Raw genomic sequence first — 21,465 nt, forward strand, 5'->3', positions numbered from 1 at the left:
CTTCTGTAATCCTGAAATGTATCGAACTAGTTCTACGCTCCTTAAATCAAGTGGATCGCTACCAACTTAATGACAGCTCAGCTTTTAGTTTACCGCTTTGATATAAATTGATTTGAACCAAAAAGCATGAGGGTTAAAATTATTTTTACCTCTAGAAACTACATGGGACTAAACCATTACGTTCACGCTTTCCGCCCACAACAGAAATCAAAAACAGAAGTTTTCGAAAACTCTTACGTCGCTGGCTTTCCACGTCCTAGCTTCAATTGCGCGTAAAAATCATAAAAAATCGATCAAACATAACAAAACAACAAAATTTGGACTATGCTCAACCATGCGCAGTATAGAGACAGTAATGTCGTCGAACAAATCCTGGTGAAAAATTAACGAATGTTTTCTCATCCGTTTTTGGTAGTCTAGTGTGGACGGTCGTAAACGCTGTGAAAACGCCAGTGTGGGCTTAAATTTTTTATGAAACAAGAAACAGAGGACGGAGGTTTACAAAAACGCGTTAGTGTGCACTGGGCCTTGGAGCTGGTTTTCAACATAGGGGCAAGCACAAGCGCAACCAGTATACGCAAACTAAGGAGCGACATATGTTCATTAGCATTTTATGTCAAGAAGTAATACAACAATCAACGACAGGTCACTGCGTCACCGCTGACATACATTTAAAACTCGCGTTTCATTAGCCACTTGCACTGCCGCTCAGGAGGTAGCTTACACATAGCTGTATGCGCAGAATTGCGCCCTCATATGTTATCACTTATCATTGGTTTTCTTGCATTTTAAAAGACTTGATTAAATTTTTCGCAGTTTGAAATCTCTTATCGACGATCTTCTCCCAAGATTTCTCTTTTGTAGCATGTAATGATTATGGTGTTTATGGTCAACGCAGACAAATCTAAAACGGAAGCAACGTGAAATGAAGTTAATTTTCCAGTTGGGAACTGTACGTACAGCTTGATGGACTTAACATCAATTTCAACTTTATTTAAAAATGATTTGTTGCATGCGCGCGCGAGCCGCCATTCATCTGCGCGCTTCCGTCTGATTGCGTATTTCAATGGTTTTCTTCACACTGAAGAAGGGTTCTACACCCGAAACGTCTGTGATTTGTAAAAAATTACTGACACTTTTTGATATTTATTTGATGTCACTCTACTTGTTTAAATCTAAAACATCCAGACAGAGTACTGGAAAATCAAAGTTCATTTTTAAGCAACTTATAAAGAGTTTTTATATTCTCCAATAAGCGTCGCTACGGTTGCCTTGGATGATATGACCAATCAATGGTGTGAGACCTTCTATTCTTATCATTCCGAAATTTAATTTTCCTTTGGTTCGTTCCACTGGTATATTTTTGTGCATGACTGCGGTTCTTTGGTCAGCAGATGGTATGTACTTTAAGTAGGGTTATTAAAGTGTATAATAAACCAGCAGATGACCGTGAGGCAGCTGTCATGGCGGAAGGCGTCTGTTTACAGTGAAAAACTTGAAATAGCCGCCAATATTCGCAAACCAGCTCAAAAATGAGTGGAGAACGTGTTTCGTTCCCTGGGCCATTATGTGCACTGCTAACATATGATCCCTCATTCAAAGGTTCGTGCATTTTTCGTTCCGTAACGAAAGACAACGCATGTAAACTTTCATATTTTAATTTCTCCCTTTTGTTTAATGTCGTTTTCAAATTTTAGTTGAAGTTCGACTTCACGAGCCTCTATGGAAAGTTCAGTTTTCTCCAGATGATGTAGCCATTGAGATTTTAACTTTGTGCTCACAGCTGGAGCCACTTTGCAAGAAAGAATATGCAGTAAGAAACTCTTTTACAATGAGGTTGGATGTCACATTAATTTTTTCCTCCTGGACTTTCTTGAAAGATTTCATAACTGCATTGTTTTTCTTAATTTTAGACATCACTGGGTAGAGTTGATGATGCCCATAAGGTGGAGTACCAAAACAAGTTTGAACCAAAAGGTTGGTCTGTCTATAACCTTAACTCTAACCCTAACCGTGACTGATGTCAGGTATTCATTTGAAATTTTGCTTCAAACATCCCTCCTTATCAACATTTTCATGGCCTGATAGATCTGTGTATTTCCAGAACAAAAAGAAAGACCTACTCCCTGTCATTTTTAATTACCATAAAGATCTGCAGATAAGCGCACCCTGAATTTAGCAGTTCAAATTTTGAGAAAAACGTTTTTTGAAAGAAATCCAAAGGCAAGTGTTTAGAAGTCTTCCTCATCCACTGTTCGTTGAAACATAAACTCACTATTAACATTGAAACAGAAAATACTTCAATTTTAGCACTTTAATATAATGAACGTCATTTCTACCAACTTTGACATATGATTGATCTTTGTCTGGTGTTTGTTGACAGGAATTTCTTCATTCAACACAGTTTTTCCTTATATTTTTGCATTGCAACAAGAATTCGTAGCTTAGTAACCAGGTATTACATCAGACCCGAACATGGAAAACTGGACATGGGAAGCAGCCTTTTTCAAATGTTCCCACAGCAATAATTTTTGGGGAAAAGATGCTGCTTGTCTGCAGGTGTTTACGGTAATTTGTTTCAAACAATTTGTCTAAAAATGGAATGGTTAAGGGAGAACTTTATTTAGACATGCTTGCCCAGTCAACTCTAATGTAACTAAAGGAAAATTTTGACAAGAGTGAAAGGGAAGGAGGGAGAAACAAAGAAAGCGGGGATGGACACTTTATCGGAAGAGTGAAGTGTATTTAAATGGAGAACACAGAGAAAACCTTTGATGCAGGATTGTGAATCAGCTCAAAATCCCATAAGCTGTCCCAGACCAAACATGGGTTGCTCTTTGGCAAGGCATAGCACCTGGATAGGGGTTAGGGTTACAGGTGAAGCCTTGGTCGGCAACAAGGTGGATGTGCTGTGTTAGCAAACGGGTTTGAATTTGCTAACCAAGGGCGGCACTCACAATGACACTGGGGATATGCACATATCAAGCTTTGCAACCAGGGTCACTTTGTTCAGTTTATGAACTAACGCTGTTGGTGTCATGAAGAGTATCCAGCCAGAAAAACCCCTGCCTCAACAAAACAAATCTGTATCATGAACAGAGAGATAGTGGATATAGCGGATACGGCTAGTGCGTCCCCTGTAAGTGACAAACCACAACATCCCCTGGTCGTCGTGAACAGATGGCGAGGAGTACTGCGGAAGCCATGGCCGCAGTTAAAGAAGTGAGTGGAAGTGGAAGCAACTATGAGGATTGTGAGCTGGAAGGTAGGATCACTCACAGAAAGAGGAAGAGAACTAGTGGAGGTCTTCAAAAAGAGGTCTGTCAGCATAGCTTGCGTGCAGGAAACCAAATGGGCCGGAAAGAGTGCCAGAGAGCTAGGAGATGGGTACAATATCTTTTATAGTGGAGAAAAGAGAACAAGGAATGCTGTTTGTGTTATCCTAAATGCGGTAATGAAGGAGAAAGTTGTTGAAGTGGAGAGACCAAATGATAGGATCATTAAAGTGGAATTGGTGAAAGCAGGCCAAGTATACAATGTCATATCTGCATATGCACAGCAAACTGGGTGTAGCAATGAAGAGAAGGAGAAGTTTTATGAGGAATCTGAACAGATTGTGCTTGCTTGTAGAGCTGAGGAAGTTGTGATAGTAGTAGGAGATATGCTGGTAAAGGTATAGGAGGCTTCAGTGGTACGCATGGAGGAAAAGGGTATGGAAACAGAAACCAAGATGGAGAGAGGCTCCTTGAAAGCTGTAAAAGTTTAGACCTTGTGTTGACAAACACCTTCTTCATCAAGAAGTTCGAACACTTTGTCACATACAAAAGTGGAGAAGACAGGTCACAGATTGACTATATAATTGTTAGAAGAAGGGACCAGGCAAGGGTCAAAAATTGCAAAACGATACCAGGAGAGGCAGTTGTTACACAACATCACTTGGTCTGCATGGATTTCAAAAGTGGCAAAGAGTGTAGCAAGAAAAAGCACTGGAGAAACAATAAAAACATGGAGGTTGAAACAAATGGAGAACAAGCAGGCCTTTCGGGAGAAGGTGGAAAACCAGTATACTGCTCATACCGGTTCAGTAATAATAATAATAATAATAATAGGTCTTTAGGTCTTTAGGTCTTTATTGTTTTTTAAGCAAAAATACATGCTAAAAACAAGAACAGTTACATTAAAAATAGCCGAAAGAATTAATTAGAATTACAAGGCTATCGACATTACATTAAATAGCTACTCTATATTTAAAAAAAAGCCTGTTAAAAAAACTATTTTTAAAACGCTGGGTATTAACCCTAGGGAGTTGACTACTAGGAACTCGGAGGCGTGCTGAGCTTTCTTTCATTTTGGGGACTGAAGGGTACAGAGGGTGACCGGGCATACCGGAGATCTTCTTGAATAGTGAGCGATCAACCTCTTCTAATACGCCATATATGTCAATTCGGTACGAAACATATTTGCGTTTAAAGCAGCGCTGTAGAAAATTCTGAACCGTCGTTAATTCAGGTATTGAGGAGGCATATACGGGTAGACCGTACGTTAGTTTGGGTAGAACAATTGATCTAAAAACGTAATCTACGTCTGGTTGTTGGTATCCCTCTTTACGTAAACATCTTATCACATAAAGACACTTGTTGGCCTCCTGCAGCTTAACCTTAATATGCTCGTTAAATCTATGATTGCTTTGTAAAGTAACCCCTAACACTTTTAAACAAGAAACTTGCGTTATATTGTTCACAGAGTCTATATCATGAGCAACCTTCTTACAAAGTATTAGTTCGTTGCATTTTTTAGGATTACATGCCATGGCATTATCTTGGGTCCAACTGAAAAACTGATTGACAACCTCTTGAGAAAGATCTATTTCATTTTTACATACTTTGACTAGCAAGGTGGTGTCGTCAGCATATTTAACTATGCTGGTAAGGTCATTATCCCTAATGGCCAAATCGTTGACAAACAAATTAAAAAGATGGGGCCCACTGACACTACCCTGGGTTGTTCCTTTGTTCACATTGTGCCATTTGTAGATAACACCCTTGAATATCAGTCTTTGTTTCCTATCCATTAGAAAGCTTAAGTACCAGTTAACCAGATAAGGATTGAGATCAAGAGCCTTTAGTTTTTCCCCAACTAACGAGTGTTTTACATTATCAAAAGCTTTTGAGAAATCCATTGCAAAAAGCCTAACATAGTTACAATCCTTATCATCAAGTGCCCTTAAGTAATTATACTGTATTTGAATCAAGGCGTCTGTACAGCTGTAGCCCTCCCTATACGCATATTGTGTGACAGTCAGATTTTCTTCAAAGACTTTCTTACTGTAATGATGGTATACAGTTCTTTCAAAACAGCGTGCTATAACTGGAGTCACGTTAATTCCCCGAAAATCCGAATATTGAACAGGAGTGTCTACCTTTGGGAGGGGATTGATGTTAGCTTCTTTCCAAGCTGTCGGCCATGTGCAAGAGGACAGAGACTTGTTCCACAAAGCAGTTACCACAGGAGCGAGACTTGTACAATTGTCCCTCCAAACCCAAAACGGCAACCCATCGGGGCCAGTAGCGGTTTTTTTAATCTTGGATAATGCCACCATCACATCAAATTCCTGGAGCTCTGGGGGTGGGTGTGTCTCAGGGTTTACCCTGAGAGGCACTGGTTTAACGTAGTTCTCATCATTGCACAAATCCCCAAAATAATCATTGAGACCAGCAAGAAATTCCTTTTCTAAATATGGCTGAGGTTTCTCTTTCCTTAAGGTGATTTTATCCACTCTACTCCACCAATGCAAACTCCCCTGTGCTCCATTCCTACCCCAGTTTTTTCGATTTTCACCAATCAACTTGTAGATCTTCGATGACAAGTCCTCCACTTTGCGAACGTGGCCCTTATCAGCAGCTCTTTTTTTCTTCCTTAACAAATATTTAACTAGTGGAGTAATCCACGGAGGGTCACGGGAAGACATCACAACTCTCCTCACAGGGAAACACTTATCCATAAGATTGTGCAGTTCCTTATTTAATATGCTAGTTGCTATTTCAACATCCGGAGCATTAATCACAGGTGTCCAAACAAAATCTTCTAACTCTGAAGTAAATTTTATCTTGTGATGCTCTCTAAAATCCCTAAAACAGCATTTAGATCGGATTGGTTTAATTTTGTTCCCCGGAGGAAGTATCACGCCCCAGTGGTCAGTCTTTATCAGCGCTTGAAAGCGTAAAGGGTCGTTGAACAGCTCAGGGTGGTTTGTGAGGCAGTTATCCAAGATGGAAGTCCCTCTGGTGGCGAAATTCACCATGGGCACAAGGCCAGATGAAGTGGAAAGACAGTCCAGATCTAATCGGTTCAGATCACCTCCACAAAGTACTACCCCATTTGGATGCATATCTAAGAATGTATCACAACGATCGATGATGGTATCAATAAGATCGCCTTCATCATACTGAAAACTTGGAGGATGGTACAATCCAGTGATCAGCATATGATGTCCTGACGGAAGTAGTAATTCCACACTCAGCATCTCGAAGGAGCGTTCGCGATTAACATTCAAAACCTTTAAGTTTTCCCGCACATACACTGCAACTCCACCTTTCTTTCGCTTATCAGTTCCGGCCCAATCTCTATCTCTTCGATATACTGTATACCCTTCAATAGCAACAATACTGTCAGGTTTCTGTGTGCAAAGATGCGTCTCTGAAATAACGCCAACATCGATATCCCACGATCGAAAATCTGCCGCCAGAGCTACAGATGCCCGTACTCTATTCTTGATCTTATCGAGACTACAGGTGTTAAGGAATAAGCTCTTAGGAACCGGAAATAATCCCGTAGAAGATGATCCTTCATTAACACACGCTAAATTTTTCCAGTTAACACCGCCTTGACACCTCTTAAAAGAGCTGGCGGTTTCAGGACGCTTACAAACAGTATTGTTCACAAGAGCAATGGGATTCTCTGTTGAAGATGTTAGAGTTAGAAGATTTCGCCGTTTATGCCTATTGAATTTCCTAAAACGAACCAGCCTCCCCGCTCTAGGTCTTTCCTTTCTTAAGATGTTACAGTCCCTCAAATCCTGAATCATGGTACACACAGGAGCATTGCTTGAAGATCGTAAATGTAACAACTGCTCACGGGAGTATGTGATCATTGGAGCGCGTCCTTCACTGCTAATATGCAAATTGGAGCCCGGCTCGTTGTTACAAATGGCAGAAAAGTTCCAATCTTGAGGAAATGTAGGACCGGGATTCTTAGGGATATCGTGGAAAATAGTAATGTCGAGAGGAGGGTCGTGTCCAGGAATAGCAAGGCATGTGGAGCCCCGCTTAGACGTCTTGCAAACAGCTCTGTTCGTTCGCCAGAATCTTCTTGTTAGCTTGACTTGAATTCCTTCCCAGCCTCGTAAAAAGTCCAGTAAATCAACCCTGCGACTTTGTTCAAAGCCACTTGAGATGTCGGTACGGCTCGTGTTTCTCTTAAACGAAGAATAATTCTCCTTATGCGGAACAACTGAGTCAATAATAAGCAAAAAATAAAGAACTCTAAGCCTCCCAAAATTGAGCGTGCCAGCCATGACACCGGCTCGGCACCAGCTCGGCTCGGCACCAGTCCCAAGACAAGTAGAATTAATGGTAAGTGGGAAACATCAAAGAGTTTGTTCTTAAGGCAGCAGAAGAGGTGTGTGGGAAAACTTGAGGCGGGAGAGGTGAGAAGAAGGAGACGTGGTGTTGAAGTATTGAGGTTCAAGTTAAAATCAAAGCCAAGAAAAGTGCCTGCAAGGAGTGGCAAGCTATCGGGCATGAACTTGAGGAACAAAAGAAACAGAAAAAGGATGCATACCAAGTTGCCAGAAAGGAGGTGAAGAAAGCAGTGGCCAAAGCCAGATGGGATGCAGGAAGTGAACTCTATATAGAATAGCAAAGCAAAGAATGTCAGCAAGAAAGGACGTGGGTGAAATATCAGTGATAAAGAACCAGGCAGGAGATATCCTTACTGAGGCAGAAAACATGGAAGACAGATGGAGGGAGTACTTCTGCACTCTACTGAATGTTGAGAACGAAAGGGATCTCCTGACTCAAGCAGCAGCTGTTGAAGGACCAATAACCCAGGTGACAAGGGAAGAAGTGAAGGAGGCAGTTGAGAAGACGAAGAGGGGGAAAGCTGCAGGATGTTCAGGAGTGAGTGTTGACCTTAGCAAGGTCCTGAAAGAACTGGAGAACGAAAAGGTTACCAAGCTGTCGGAGGCAATATGGGTAGAGGAGAGCATACTGTTTGAATGGGAGAACAGTGAAACAGTGCTGGTATATAGAAAGAAGGACGACCCACTGGACTGTGGATTGTACCTGGGAATTAAGCTATTAGAGCACCAACTGAAGGTCCTGGAGTGTATATTGGATCAGAGGCTTAGAAAGATAATCAACATTGACAGCATGCAGTTTGGGTTCAGCACGGCAAAAGGAACAATCAACTCAGTATTTATAGCCAGGCAAGTGCAGGAGAAATTCATGGAGAAGAGAGATCTGTACTTCACTTTCGTTGAACTTGGAAAGGCGTACGATAGAGTGCCTTGGGAGCTGGTTTACGGTTGCCTGAGAAAAAGAAATGTGCCAGAGAGCCTAGTCAGGTTGGTGAGAGTGACATATCAAAACACCAAGATGGTAGTGAGGACTGTGCATGGACAGACAGAGCCCTTTGACATCATGGTTGGATAAAGGCTCAGCTTCCTGTTCCTAGTGATTTTGGACACAATAAGAGAAGCTTCAGACAGGGTGTCCCATGGGAATTGCTATTTGCTGATGATCTAGTAGTGATGGATGAGAGTAAGGAAAAGTTGCAACTGAAGGTTAAGATCTATGAAAAATGCTACAACCAGGACTGTTGTATGGAGCAGAGTTCTGGACAACGTGGAAGAAAGAGGAAAGGATGCTAGCCACGACGGAAATGAAAATGTTGCTCCGTATTAAAGGAATCACACTGAAGGACAAACAGAGAAATGAAGACATTCGAGGGGAGCTGAAAGTTGTTAGCATCCTTGGATAAAGTACGGCAGGCATGACTTCATTGGTATGGACACCTGGACCTAATGTCTGACGATAACAAAGTAAAGGAAGTATGGAAGATGAAGGTGGGAGGAAGTTGGCCAAAGGGAAGACCGCACAAGTGATGGATGGAAAATTTGAGGGACGATATGGAGAAAAGTGGTTTGAGGGGGGAGGATGCGTGGGATAGGACATCCTGGAGAAAGAAAATACAGATGCCCTGACCTGGCAGTAATGCCAGATTAGGGGGACGAATATTATTATATTTTGTGGGAGCTGAGTACTCTCATCACTTTGCCATCCTTAGTCCCTATGAGCCTATGACAAATAAATGCTAATCCCAAGATGTCACCCTAAATAATAACCTCACCCAACAGGAAATTTAGTCGTTCTAGCGCTGGAGCACTGGGGACACTGTAAACTGAAATTAACAATAATTACTGAACACAAATCAAAGCAAATGTTGGTTTTTGACAATAACATTATAAATACTTATGAAACTAATAAGAATTATTTTCAATTCCTTAAAAGTACTTTCACTTAATATTTATTTATAATTTGCTAAAAATACCACTCAATAGAGTAGTAATGCATTTTAAACTATTTTCAAGGAGCAAAAGTCTGGTAAACGTGTGCAGATTTATTGTACCATTAAATACTTAAAAGGTTTTTGATTCTTGAAGTGCAGGAGAAAGCAAGTTTCATAGTCTTGTTCTGCTAGTGCCATGTAAATGTAAATGCTTTGTTTATAGTGGAAGTACACTTAGCTATCAATTAAGCTAGTTCACAGGCACCCCACTTTTAATAATATGAAAGAAACAATTAAAACTTAACAGAAGCATGATTAAGAACCCCAACTGGCAGCTGCAGGAGACAACCAGTTGGCTATTGACAAAGTGTGTTAGAGTTGAATCCTGGACAAACAAACCCAAAGCCAAACCAGTGGTTAGAGTGGGATTTGAACCTGGGGCAACTGCATGCAAACCCAAGGCCCTAATCACTGGACTACGCTGCCTCTCTGCTATAGGAATAATTTTGTTGGATTGTCACTTTTGATTCGAGGTAGCTGCATTGAGGTGGAAGGGTCACTGGTTTTTTAATGAGTTGTGGTTTTCTTGGAAGAGAAAAGATCTGGTTGTTAAGAGCCAAGCCACTGATTACTTTAGACATTAGTTTGTTTTGTTTTCACCCTTCCTGTTTCATACTTTACCAAATTAACATTTTTTTCCTGGCAGCTCAAGTACTTCTTGAGAAAATGAAGGAAATGTTGCATTTTCTCCCTGACCCAAGGCCCACACTGAAGGTTTGTATCAGATTCATGTATATGGGCTTATTTTTATTAGAATTTTTTCCAACTTTTCATTTGGGATAGAAGGAGTCCTGAGAAGGACTGTTGGCAGTGACTTCCACAGAATTCATCTTCAGAGTCAGGTGATGGTTGAAAATAATGAAGATGACTTCCGCTCAGGTTGTTGAAATGTCAGTCACTACCAACAGTCCTTCTCAGGACTTATTTATTTATTTAATCACTTTCACCACAACAAAGAAACAGTCTGTGGTGAGGGTTGCACAACAGAGCGAGGCTCCAAATAAAGTGCGCCCTTTTACCCTCCCAACCATGATATTGCACAGAAGACAGACCACAACACCAGGAACTACATGCCCTACCCTTTGCGACAGGTGTGTGGGTTCTTTTACGTCCCACAGGATTATGGACATTGAAGGGTTGTGAGACGGGGCCTACGATTTATTGTCCTTATCCGAGAACACTAGAGAGTCTAACCATTTGCAGATGTAATTACAAAGGCAGCACTTTCTACTCAGTTATTTAAAGACCCTAAGTGTTGGTCCGGCCGGAGTTGAATTCACGACCTCCTGCATGACAGCCCGGTGCTCAACCAACTGAGCCACTGGTGCGCAGGACTCCTTTCACCCAGATGGTCAAAAAAATTTCATTGAGGAATGTAACTCCTGGGTTCAAACCATTTTCTATTTTATTGTGCAAACTAGCAAGGCTCTTAAAAGCTTGTTATTTGAAATTAATTATTATTTTTCACCATGGAAAGATGTTGTGTTGATTGAAAGATGGATAAGTATAAGATGGGTCAAATTTCAACATTTCACTGCTGCCTACTAAAGTTGAATCATGTTAATATTGTTGGTCAATAATATCATGTATTAACAATATTGGCCCTGTAATGTGCTTGGTGATTAGTGCAAAAAGAACTTTGCCAAGTCTTGCTAAACCTTAATGTATCGTGACCATAATGGTTATGATGGTGGCCGCATTGATGGTGACGACCACAACAGCAGCCATGATAGTGGTGGCTGATACCAGTACTATGGATACCTATAAAAATTTACTTAGTGCAACTGTTATCTGCTATAACAATCCAAATTAGACAATATATATATAATTAATCTTGAAATCTCCTTCCCAGTGGCCACCTATAGATTTAGTGCAATCTAATGCCAGATGATTTTACTTATCAATTGAGGCCCTCTCAGGCCTTTAATAAAGGGTACACATGTGGGTCATGCTTGTTCTGGATCACCTTTCTCAAACTTGGAATGACCCATGTGTGTAGGGTTAATGGGGATGTCTTCAAAGAGACAGTCTAAGAGTTTATTGACTCCACAGACATGCTCTCGTAAGCAGGTTGCTTTTTGCGTAATTGCCTCCTTTTTCCTTTTTCTCACAATCTTGTCACACTGGATTTGACTGATCTTAACGTTTTAGAGCTTGTTTAAACCTTACAGGAATACCTCAAACAGACTGGTTTGTCATTGCTCTTTCCAAGAGTCACATCTTATTTGACAAATCCAGAAAGACCAGCTTTCCAAGGCCAAAAATCATCTATGGATGGTGAGGATTTAAGGCTGACATCTTCAATGTATATATATATATTTTTTAAAAAAACTCATTAATAATTCATAAGGAATACAGTTTGTTCAGGCTCCAGAGGGACATGCTTTTTGTGGAATGCTTTTTGAAGCCATCCAATAAACGCTCAGTCTATAACCACTTGGCTTTGCTTCAGGGTTTAAAACCTGATGTTAAACAGACTGAATATTTAAAAGTTACTTGTGAAATAAGGGATTTAACAGGTTCCATTAATACCTAACCATTCCCCTTTCAGGCCCACCACCATATAACCCTCACCAGCTTGTCCTTTTAAATTTCAAAGGAGTTTATTTTTTTCCATTTTATATTCAGTCTTTTTCTCAACCCTTTTCAGTTTTTTTTCTGTCTCCCAGTCTTTTCCTAAACTCCCTACTTCTTTTTTTTTTACCTTTGATTTATGATTTTTTTGTTTTTTTTTTTTGTTACAGGGTATTTCCAGCACCTGGCGATGTTAAATCAGCTTATCACACTGAGCCATCAGCTCAACAGTGATGCACACAATCTTACAAATCATAAATACATGGCTCATCAAACTGCTTTACTTTACGTTAGTATAAAGACTATTAAGGAGAAAACTTTTTGAAACTCATTAATTTTGATTACAAAAATCAGTGATATTACACAGTTTCAAAGCGATAAATGTAATGGTCATTTCAAGTTTAAATAAAGTGGTTGTTTATAACGTCAGCCCACGAATTAGTGTATAAACAACCACTTCATTTAAACTTGAAATGACCATTACATGTATCACTTGTAAATAAAGTCAAGATGACTTTGAAACGTCGTGTAATATTGCTGATTTTTGTAATCAAAAAGACTATTACGTATTAGTATCCACGAACTAGTGGAATAATGCAAATCCTGCATTTCAATTGGCTACGGTACTAGAGGACTATTAGTCCTTGAGTAGCAAAAAGTGTGACGCTTTCTTTCATTTTATTCCAAAATAAATATTTCTTTAACTTGCATTTGCTAACTTTATTATTGCCTTTTCTGTCCGACTAGTTGGGTGATACTAAAACAATAATTATGAGACCCTTCACCCTCAAGGGCCACAGGTCAATGGGTCTAATTGCTAATTATAGCTCAAATTTGTTTTAATTTTCTTGACAGTGTATGACAATGGTTTCATGTACATGTATGAAATCAAAATGCTTGCCTCTCACCTAAGTATCTGGATGAAGTTCAGTTCTAGACTTGCACTATCATCTACAGGGTTGCTGACAGCAGCATTGTGGTGGCCTGAGAGTTAGAAGCACAGAGAGAAATAGATGCTCTACTTGTTGGTCATGTGATAAAGTTTCAGCCCTATTGCACCTTTGTTAACACTGTGGGGTTTTCAGTTTGAAATGGGGAGTTTATAGTGTTAATACAGTGCTTCTTTTCCCTTGACAGCAAGCTGCAAATCAAGCAGGGACCCCCTTAGCAGACTATAAAAAGAATATTGAATCCAATTTCAAAAGTCTGAAAGCTGGCTTGGTTCCAGAGGATAAAGATTCTGTTCCAAAGCTGCCTCAGAACCAAAAAGAATGGTTAGTCAAAAGAGTGTATTTGATATGTTTTTGGATTGCATTTAACAGTGAAGTGCAAGATCATAAAGTTACCGTATTCCTTCCTTGAAAGAGCTGTTCAAAGTACAATGTACTTTGTTAAATTAATGAAATTAAGTTATTGAGATGCAGCACATTTTTTCTTAATTTTAATCTTATTTCTTTAAGGTATGCAAGGTCTATCATGACGGGTTTGTTCAAAATTACTCAATAATGTTGAATTTAACCCATTGACTCCAAGGGGTTCCCCATTGACAAGTAAAATCATCTGGCATTAGACAGAGTAAAATACTGGTTTAGGTTGGTTTGGGTGTCAAAGGGTTGATAGTTTTTAATTTTGTATATATTTTGCCTTTTCAGTCATTAATTTCAAACTGCTTCATTTTCCTTTTCCCTAGTTTAATTATGTTAGTATTAAAAATACCTTCATTTTTGCAAATGTTGTAAATATGTTGTTTGCATTATTTGTTGTCACAGGATGAATAGCATCACAGCAAATATTCTTGATGGTGTTCAGTCTCTGCCTCCCTCTCTTACGCAGCCAATGATCTCAGCTATGACTTTTGTGGAGCAGCAGCGATAGTAAATAGTAGTTAAATAAGAACTTTATGCTGCATTTTTGTTACTTCTCTTTACAAAGTACAACATGATGATGAGAAGTTTCATCCATGTTGGAAATAAATTTCATTGTTTATTTAAATGTAAGTAGGAGCTGAGGTATTGTAAAAAGAATGATCATTGTAAAGGTGATTAATCTTTGGGTCATTTAAATAATAGTGTAATTAGACAGCAAGGCTGTATTAACATGAAAGACAAATCTTTGGTTCAGGATTTCACACACACACACACACACACACATGCCAGCACATCACATGTCTGTCCTTCTGATATTCCTTATTATGTGAACGTTATTGCATTAACAGTCTTCAGCCAAGCTCAAACATGTTGCAACAGCTTGAGCACATAACACTACACATTTCCTTACAAGAATTTCACCAGTGTGTTTTAAAAGTTGAGATATTGTGTTACAGCTGTAGTTAAAGGGGTTCTTTACCCATTATTTTAAGTTTTTTCCTGCTATGAAATAATGAAGCAGGGGCCATGGAGCATGGAGAGGGAGGAGCTGGGGGTCTACAGCCCCCCCCCCCCCCCCCACTTTTTTCTATGGTGTTGTTTTCTCCTAAACCTTTCCCGCTCCCCTCACACCTCCATGATCCATACCAAAACCTTCCACCCCTTCCCCCCCCCCCCCCCCCACTTTCAAATGTACTCTGCGGCGCCTGTAAAAGAACAATTACATGTAAATGGCTGAGAAATTAACTGTATTTTGTGGAATTAAATACTATTTCCACTCATTTTCACAAATTATCAAACTCAGGAAATGTCAGTGTCAATGTCAATGTCAAACTCAGAAATGTCAGTATATTGTGCACTGACTTATCTTAGTACAGATAACCTCAAAACCAGAAACTAACCTTATAATACCTGTATATTTCCATTGATGTTTGCATTCTTGTCTTGTTAATGACTTATTGGCTTTTTCATTGCAACATAGTCAATTTGAAATGTGACCATGGTTTTTTGAGTGTGGCAAAAAAAAAATTGTTTCGATTTATTTTCTCCGGTTTTCCCCTCTCCAAAAAAACCAGCACTGCCAAATTCCAGTTCGATCTGGAATGCACAGACACATGTTGAATGAGCTCCTGTATAGTTTTAAATTGCTCAAATATGGAAATTTACAACTTGAAATTAAAAAAAAAACATACAGGAACTGATACCCAAAATAACTTCAAAGTTAAACTACTTAGATAAAACACAAGATTGTGGTGATGAAGTTACTATCTGATAAAAGTGTTGTTAATATTTTGTAACAGTAAGTTACAATGATGTAGTAAACGTTTTTATAGAGATAGTGAACTTATAATGAGTTAAACATTATCGAATACTGTTCCAACCAGGTCAGTAGAACTACTTTAAGTTGTGTTGTGAAGCCGTATAATGATGATTGTGAAAGGTGTGTATTTAAGAGCGTTAATTTAGCTAAGATGTCATAAAAAAGCATCCAGGGTGCACATCATTACGCAGGGTACATTTTCTCCTGATCACAGTAAAGTTTTGAAAACACTCACAATGGAAGCGAGTTCTCTTAATGTTGCCCCATACTAGCATATTATTTAATAGCAGAACAATTCCCTTCATGGTCACGTAAATAATTAATTATTATTGCTACAGCTTTATTTGGTTATGAAGTTACCCATATGTCAAGGCACCACTCAATTAAAAGAATGTTTCAATGAAAATTGCTTTTGTGTATTTTGCATGTGAGTTAATTCACTGTGTTCTTTCTTTGAACCAAAAAAATGCAGATATGTGCAGAAATGCCCCTAATTAGGTGCACATAGATTTCATTGAGAATCACAAAGTGTCTGCTTGCTCTTCTCCCCAACTTCAACATCACTCATGTCTTGGAATTGTAACATTGATAATAATAAATTATTAATGTCACAAAGTGTCCCCAAACTGCTGTTTCTCGAGTAAGGATAAACAGATGCATTTGCCCTAAGCTAAAAATAATGCTAACCTTTACCCTTATGTTATTGTTGCAAATAGGCAGCAATGACTTATTACTTAATGGGACACTGTGTTGGATGTCAACTATTGAGGTGTATTTCTGGACACAAGTGCAAAAATGTTAGATTTATCACAGCTATGCTAGTTTTAATAGGGCCGTTTATACGAGAGAAAATAAGCCGTGGCTTACTCTGGCTGCAGCATACATAATATAAATTCCCAGGCCAGGATAAACCACGGCTTGAGAAAACTGTGAACGTAGAATTTGTACCATTTTTACAGGGTGTTCGTGTCTTATGTGAGCTGCGGCCAGAGTAAGCCGCGGCTTATTTTCTCTCATATAAACGGCCCTAATGTGAACTGACCCCAGAGTCAAGATAGTTAATTTTAGACTATTTTATGCCATTTTGACATCACAAAGCTTTTAGTTGTCTATTTATTTCACTGTGGCTGGGTTAGGGAACTAACTATGCAGCACTTCCTATGAAGCAAGCCAGCCCTGGAAGACTGGCTAGTTTACATATCAGATATCTCTTCCTGCTTTTGCTTGGCACATCCTTAAATGGCTGTCTTTACCATTGCTTGTTTTTTTTTTTTTGCAAACAATAGCATTTAAAGGGACAAGCCAAACAAAAGCAAGAAGCTAAAAACCCTCTGCAAGCAGGGTACGAGGACCTTGTGAAATGCCTATTTTCTTAGATAAGATGTTGATCTGTTTTAATAAAAAGGTTTATTGGCCTGCTAGCCAAGATTGGGGCCTGAGTTTGAGAAGTCTTTGCAAACCAGTATGACAAGAATCTTGTGTAAAGTTTCCATCTTTTTTGCCAAAAATAAAACCCCCTCTAATTTCGAATGTCTTATCTTCAAAATGAAGAAAGGCATCCTGATTAAGTATACACTTTTATAAACTTCATATGATTTTATCTGTTTTTCTCGTTTATACTCTCAATTAGATTTCATTTGCAATAGACCTTTTCGGCTTGTACATTTTGTTTTCCCAATACTCAGGAGGCTTGGTCCTTTGTTTTGTTCATTAAAAAGAGTGCATGCAGGCATAGTCATCCTTCTGTAAAAAGCTACACTGGATATAACTTTTGATACAAAAATATTCCTTGGTATCCTTGACTGATTTAAAAGCAATGAGCGTAAATACACACCCATTATGTAAAACCAGACTAACATTTACCAAGAACTATAACCAGGCCAGGCCACCTCATTTAAACTGGTCCTTAAGCCGTTCTTATTCTGTAAACAAACAAAGTCTTATTCTAAAAGAACTAATCATTCACCACTTTCATATTTTTTAATCAAATCATGCCTGGGATCTACATTTCTTAGTCAACATAAATACACTCACATAACTAGATACTTCGAAAATATCTTGTTTGTGTTGAAAATTTCATTGCTGTTACTATTTTTGACCTTTATGCGCATTGGTTCAGAAAAACAATAACATGAAAGCGAGGTAAATTGGTTTTGAACGCTGTAATGGCGGCCAACTATCAGAGAGGAAAGGATAGAATAGAGCTTTTCCCTAAGGATGGATATTTTAAGGTGTTGCAAACAAATTGGTTGAGCTAATTTGTCTCTAAGATTTAAAACGGTAAAAAAAATTTACCTACACCGTTCATTTTAATCTGACACCAGGCAAATCCCCGAGCCACGTGTACTCGCTCAAAATGTTGAGGTGATCAATTGGTGAGTATTAAAGTATACAACGTTTAATTGCGTCAAAAACAAGAGAATAGCCGAAGAAAAAAAGGCCTCTTTGTTCATAGGGAAATCTGCATAAACGGTTAGCGCTAACTTCGCAATTGTCAACTAAAACTCTCCACTGACTGCAAGACTGCGGCTTGAAAACTCACCTTTATTAAAGCTTAACTTCTTCAATTAAAACTTCACTATTTACGATTTCATTGAGTTGAAATCTCTCACCACTGTAGAGCCATCAGATTTTCCTTACCTTTAACTTAATCTTGCATGTTCCGATAAAGTTAAAGGAATATGTTTTTGACTTAATATTGATAGTGGCGAAGGCTGAGTTTTCCTTGAGTTTTGATTCAAAAAACTCTATCCTAAACACAGTTACAATAAAAAAGGCACTTGAATTACTTCTTAGGCGTAGTTTACAATACGTGACATTTTCTTCGCGTAAAAACTAATTTTGCTTTACCAGATTGATAGGAAGAATTAAGCAAAGCTCTGACCATGAGATTCAAAGGTGGTAGCTTCTAAGGGGCCATGAGCATTCTCCCCAGGAAAAAAATACATAAACTTATAATCCTTTAAGATTCCATTTTCTACATCTTAGGAACAAACCCATTCGTGAATGAACATCAACGTAGCAAGAAGTCAATGTAGTTTCCTGATTCGCGCTGCGATGCTCTCAAGGTAAAAGAAGCAGTAAAAAACCATTAAAAATTACTAAGGATTGCAATTGTACTAGAAGTGACGTTGTCATTTTCCTTTGCGAGAGGAAAGTTGTAGAAAATGGAAAAGATTTAAGGTGGATACTTGCCAAAGATGGGAGGTTTCTAGCCAAAAGCAAGAGAGAGTTGGAATCTCTGAGTGATTTTATTGTTATTTAGGCAATCAAGATTCCCCTGGTGTTTGAGAATATAGTATGGCCCTGTTATTTTTTTTATTATTGTCATAAAAGCAAGAGTACTTGATGGATCGGTGCACTTTTCCTTTTGAAAGGACTTGAAGTCTGTCATTTTTGCAACCAATCTTGAAACATGGGAATCACTCAAGTGCACTTAGACATTTTTGCTTGAAAGGTTTCCCTCCCATGCATTATGCCTGTTTGCAGGGATCAGTTTTTTTCCATGCTCCACCAACCTATTCCTTTTCAGTTTTCTGCCATTTACATAATTATAACTTATGACCCAAAAAACTAAGTGGGGTATTATGTGCATGACCTTCAATCTTGTGTAATATTATTTTGAGGATTTGTGTTTCTTGAATGATCAGAAAGGTTGCTGGATGTACCTTCATGTGAATTTCAATTTGTTTTTCAGTGAGAGTTGACATTATGGCTGATAAGAAGCTTTGACATCACTGATGGCCAAGATCTTCAAAACTTAAGTAAGACCCTTGTTGTACATTATCTTAATTATTACTTCCTTTACTGATAGTTATCGCAATAAAATGTGTGTAGGTTGATAAAAAAGATTTTGCTGGCTACATCCTAGTTTGGGAAGTTACATACATTGTACTGTTAGGTGGAAAGATGCCATTGATTCTTTTGCACCTAGTTAATTTATGCTTGTTTTGGTGTTTGTTTTGTGAGTTTTGATCAGTTCTGACATAGCACAGTTTAACCCATTCATACTTAGAGTGCCCCCAATTGGCAAGTAAAATCGTCTGGTGTTAGCCAGAGTAAAATTTGAATGGCTTAACCCTTTGATGTCCAAACTAGCCTAAACCAGCCAGACTTAATATTTTACTCTGTCCAATGCCAGAATATTTTACTCTGTCTAACGCCAGACGATTTTACTCGTCAATGAGGAACCCCTGGGAGTCAATGGGTTAGGGTTAGGGTTAATCACTCACAGAAAAACTATGTCCCCATTAACCCTTTGATGTCCAAACCGGCCTAAACCGGCCAGACTTAATATTTTACCCTAACGCTAGACGATTTTACTCGTCAATGGGAAACCCCTGGGAGTCAATGGGTTAATCACTCACTGAAAAACTATGTCCCCATTAAGAGACTTTTTGCTATAAATGAACAAAAAACAGAAGATGATCAGCAAGTACAGTATGTATCACATCCATATTGTCAACCTCTTAATCTTAATTTTAATGTTGAAACCTTTGGCTGTAGTATAATTTTTAGAAATGATTATTGTGAAGCTAACTAGAAAGAACAGTGATAAGGAACAGAACAGTATTGGGAATGTCAACATTATAAGAGAGTTTCAGAGCAAACATTTGTACATATAGCATTCCCATCCACTGTTACACTTTGATATAATTACGTATGTTAATTTTAGTTTCATACTCCACCACAACTTGAAAAATGGCCTCTAAGTGGTCAGTGTGTTGATCTTCTCTCCATTATCTGATACTGGTCATTACATAATGTTGCCAGATTATATTTCATTGCTGGTAACACTAAATCTAGGTGATCGTGCCCTGCCAGTAAAGAAGTATCTGGAAGTGTATTTCTCATTATTGCAGTAGTGCCACACACAACTAGGGAAGAGAATTTGACGTATGTTGAACAAAATGTAAATGCAGACCACTCTCAGTAATATCCTTCCTAAACAAAACTTGAGGAAAAGGTAGTGAAAGATAAAGGTGCTTGGGGCAAAAGCAAAAGCAAATGGCAGTAAACCCCGAGCAAAAGGCAAACACAATTGCAAACAACAGCAACAGTGCAGTGCAATGTCAATAGCTGCTGACCAGCAGACCTTTTCAAGTGAACTTTGCTTATAAACAAAAACACCAGTCAATTTTTCAATGTCTTAATGGTGTGTTTTCTTCACTCGTGGAAAAAAGTTTCCTTGGTTTCTTAAGGTGGCTTACTATGCTTGAAATTCATGAGGCAGAGAGTGATTTGAAAAAGTACCAGTGGTTAGTCTATAATTTCCAGACAACATCAAGAAGATGTTCTGGGCCTTTTTTAATCGGTTGTTTTCAATAAGCAGGTTTTGTTCAGGCTTTTGGAGATGTAATATAAAGCCAGCCGACCCTCATCTCTCTTCACGAACAACCGCAGCAGTGATTAAGCAACAGCAGATATTATTACTCATATATATACATATCTATAATATCCATGTCATGTAAAGTAGCAATCTCGTGCTGAATAGGCTTGCTCTTTCTGGAGGAATTAAAATGTTGACTTTGTTTTATGGCAAAATTTGTGTTTATAGAACTGACACTACTGCTTTTCTGTGTTGTTTTGCTACACAGGGACCAAAGTTGAAACGTGTAAATATCGTATTAAAATTGCCAAAATATTTGATGGATTTGCTTTTTAAATTCTAATTTTAATGTACATCTGGACCGATTAGACCACATAAATATCCACCCACTCTAGACCAAGTGCTGAAACTTGCAAACTAAACCGAAACAGACTGACTCGTCCTATAGAAGTGGCTATTTTGAGACAGTGATCTTGTTGGAAATGTCATATCTCCCTTGTGACTGTACCTTTGTCCTGTATCAGCTTTCCTGCACCCAACCCCCCCCCCCCTCCTCCCTTAGAGATGAAGCGTGTGTTTTGAACGATTCTGTGGTCTGGGCTGAAACTTCTAAAACGTCAGGTAGAATGGCGACATAATAGGCTTAGGCTATGTCTGTTATCGTCTTATGAATCATATGTATGAATAAAGCCTGTTTGTTGAACAGGTTAAATGCCAGTAAGTTGGACCTTGAGGACGTTTTAGAAGAC

The 21,465-nt window shown here is 38.8% G+C and overlaps 1 protein-coding gene and 1 long non-coding RNA gene across 2 annotated transcripts in view; both read left to right on the top strand.

Annotated features, from left to right (window-relative positions):
• Positions 1-1,433: 1,433 nt before the first annotated feature.
• LOC138028856 (uncharacterized) lies at positions 1,434-15,793 on the top strand. Its single transcript, XM_068876476.1, has 8 exons — positions 1,434-1,602; positions 1,698-1,813; positions 1,914-1,977; positions 10,274-10,341; positions 11,799-11,904; positions 12,372-12,490; positions 13,339-13,475; positions 13,971-15,793. The coding sequence occupies exons 1-8, from the start codon at positions 1,533-1,535 to the stop codon at positions 14,074-14,076; spliced, it is 786 nt and encodes a 261-aa protein (XP_068732577.1). The 5' UTR covers positions 1,434-1,532; the 3' UTR covers positions 14,077-15,793.
• A 1,743-nt stretch (positions 15,794-17,536) lies between these two features.
• LOC138029929 (uncharacterized) overlaps positions 17,537-21,465 on the top strand; it is a 45,574-nt gene continuing 41,645 nt past the window's right edge. Inside the window, exons 1-4 of the long non-coding RNA XR_011127974.1 lie at positions 17,537-17,618; positions 17,712-17,762; positions 18,376-18,455; positions 19,085-19,151. This is a non-coding gene — a long non-coding RNA (uncharacterized lncRNA). The remainder of the gene's footprint in view (positions 17,619-17,711; positions 17,763-18,375; positions 18,456-19,084; positions 19,152-21,465) is intronic.

The sequence above is a fragment of the Montipora capricornis genome, chromosome 13 (genome assembly GCF_036669925.1).
Source record: "Montipora capricornis isolate CH-2021 chromosome 13, ASM3666992v2, whole genome shotgun sequence".
Classification (NCBI taxonomy): domain Eukaryota; kingdom Metazoa; phylum Cnidaria; class Anthozoa; order Scleractinia; family Acroporidae; genus Montipora; species Montipora capricornis.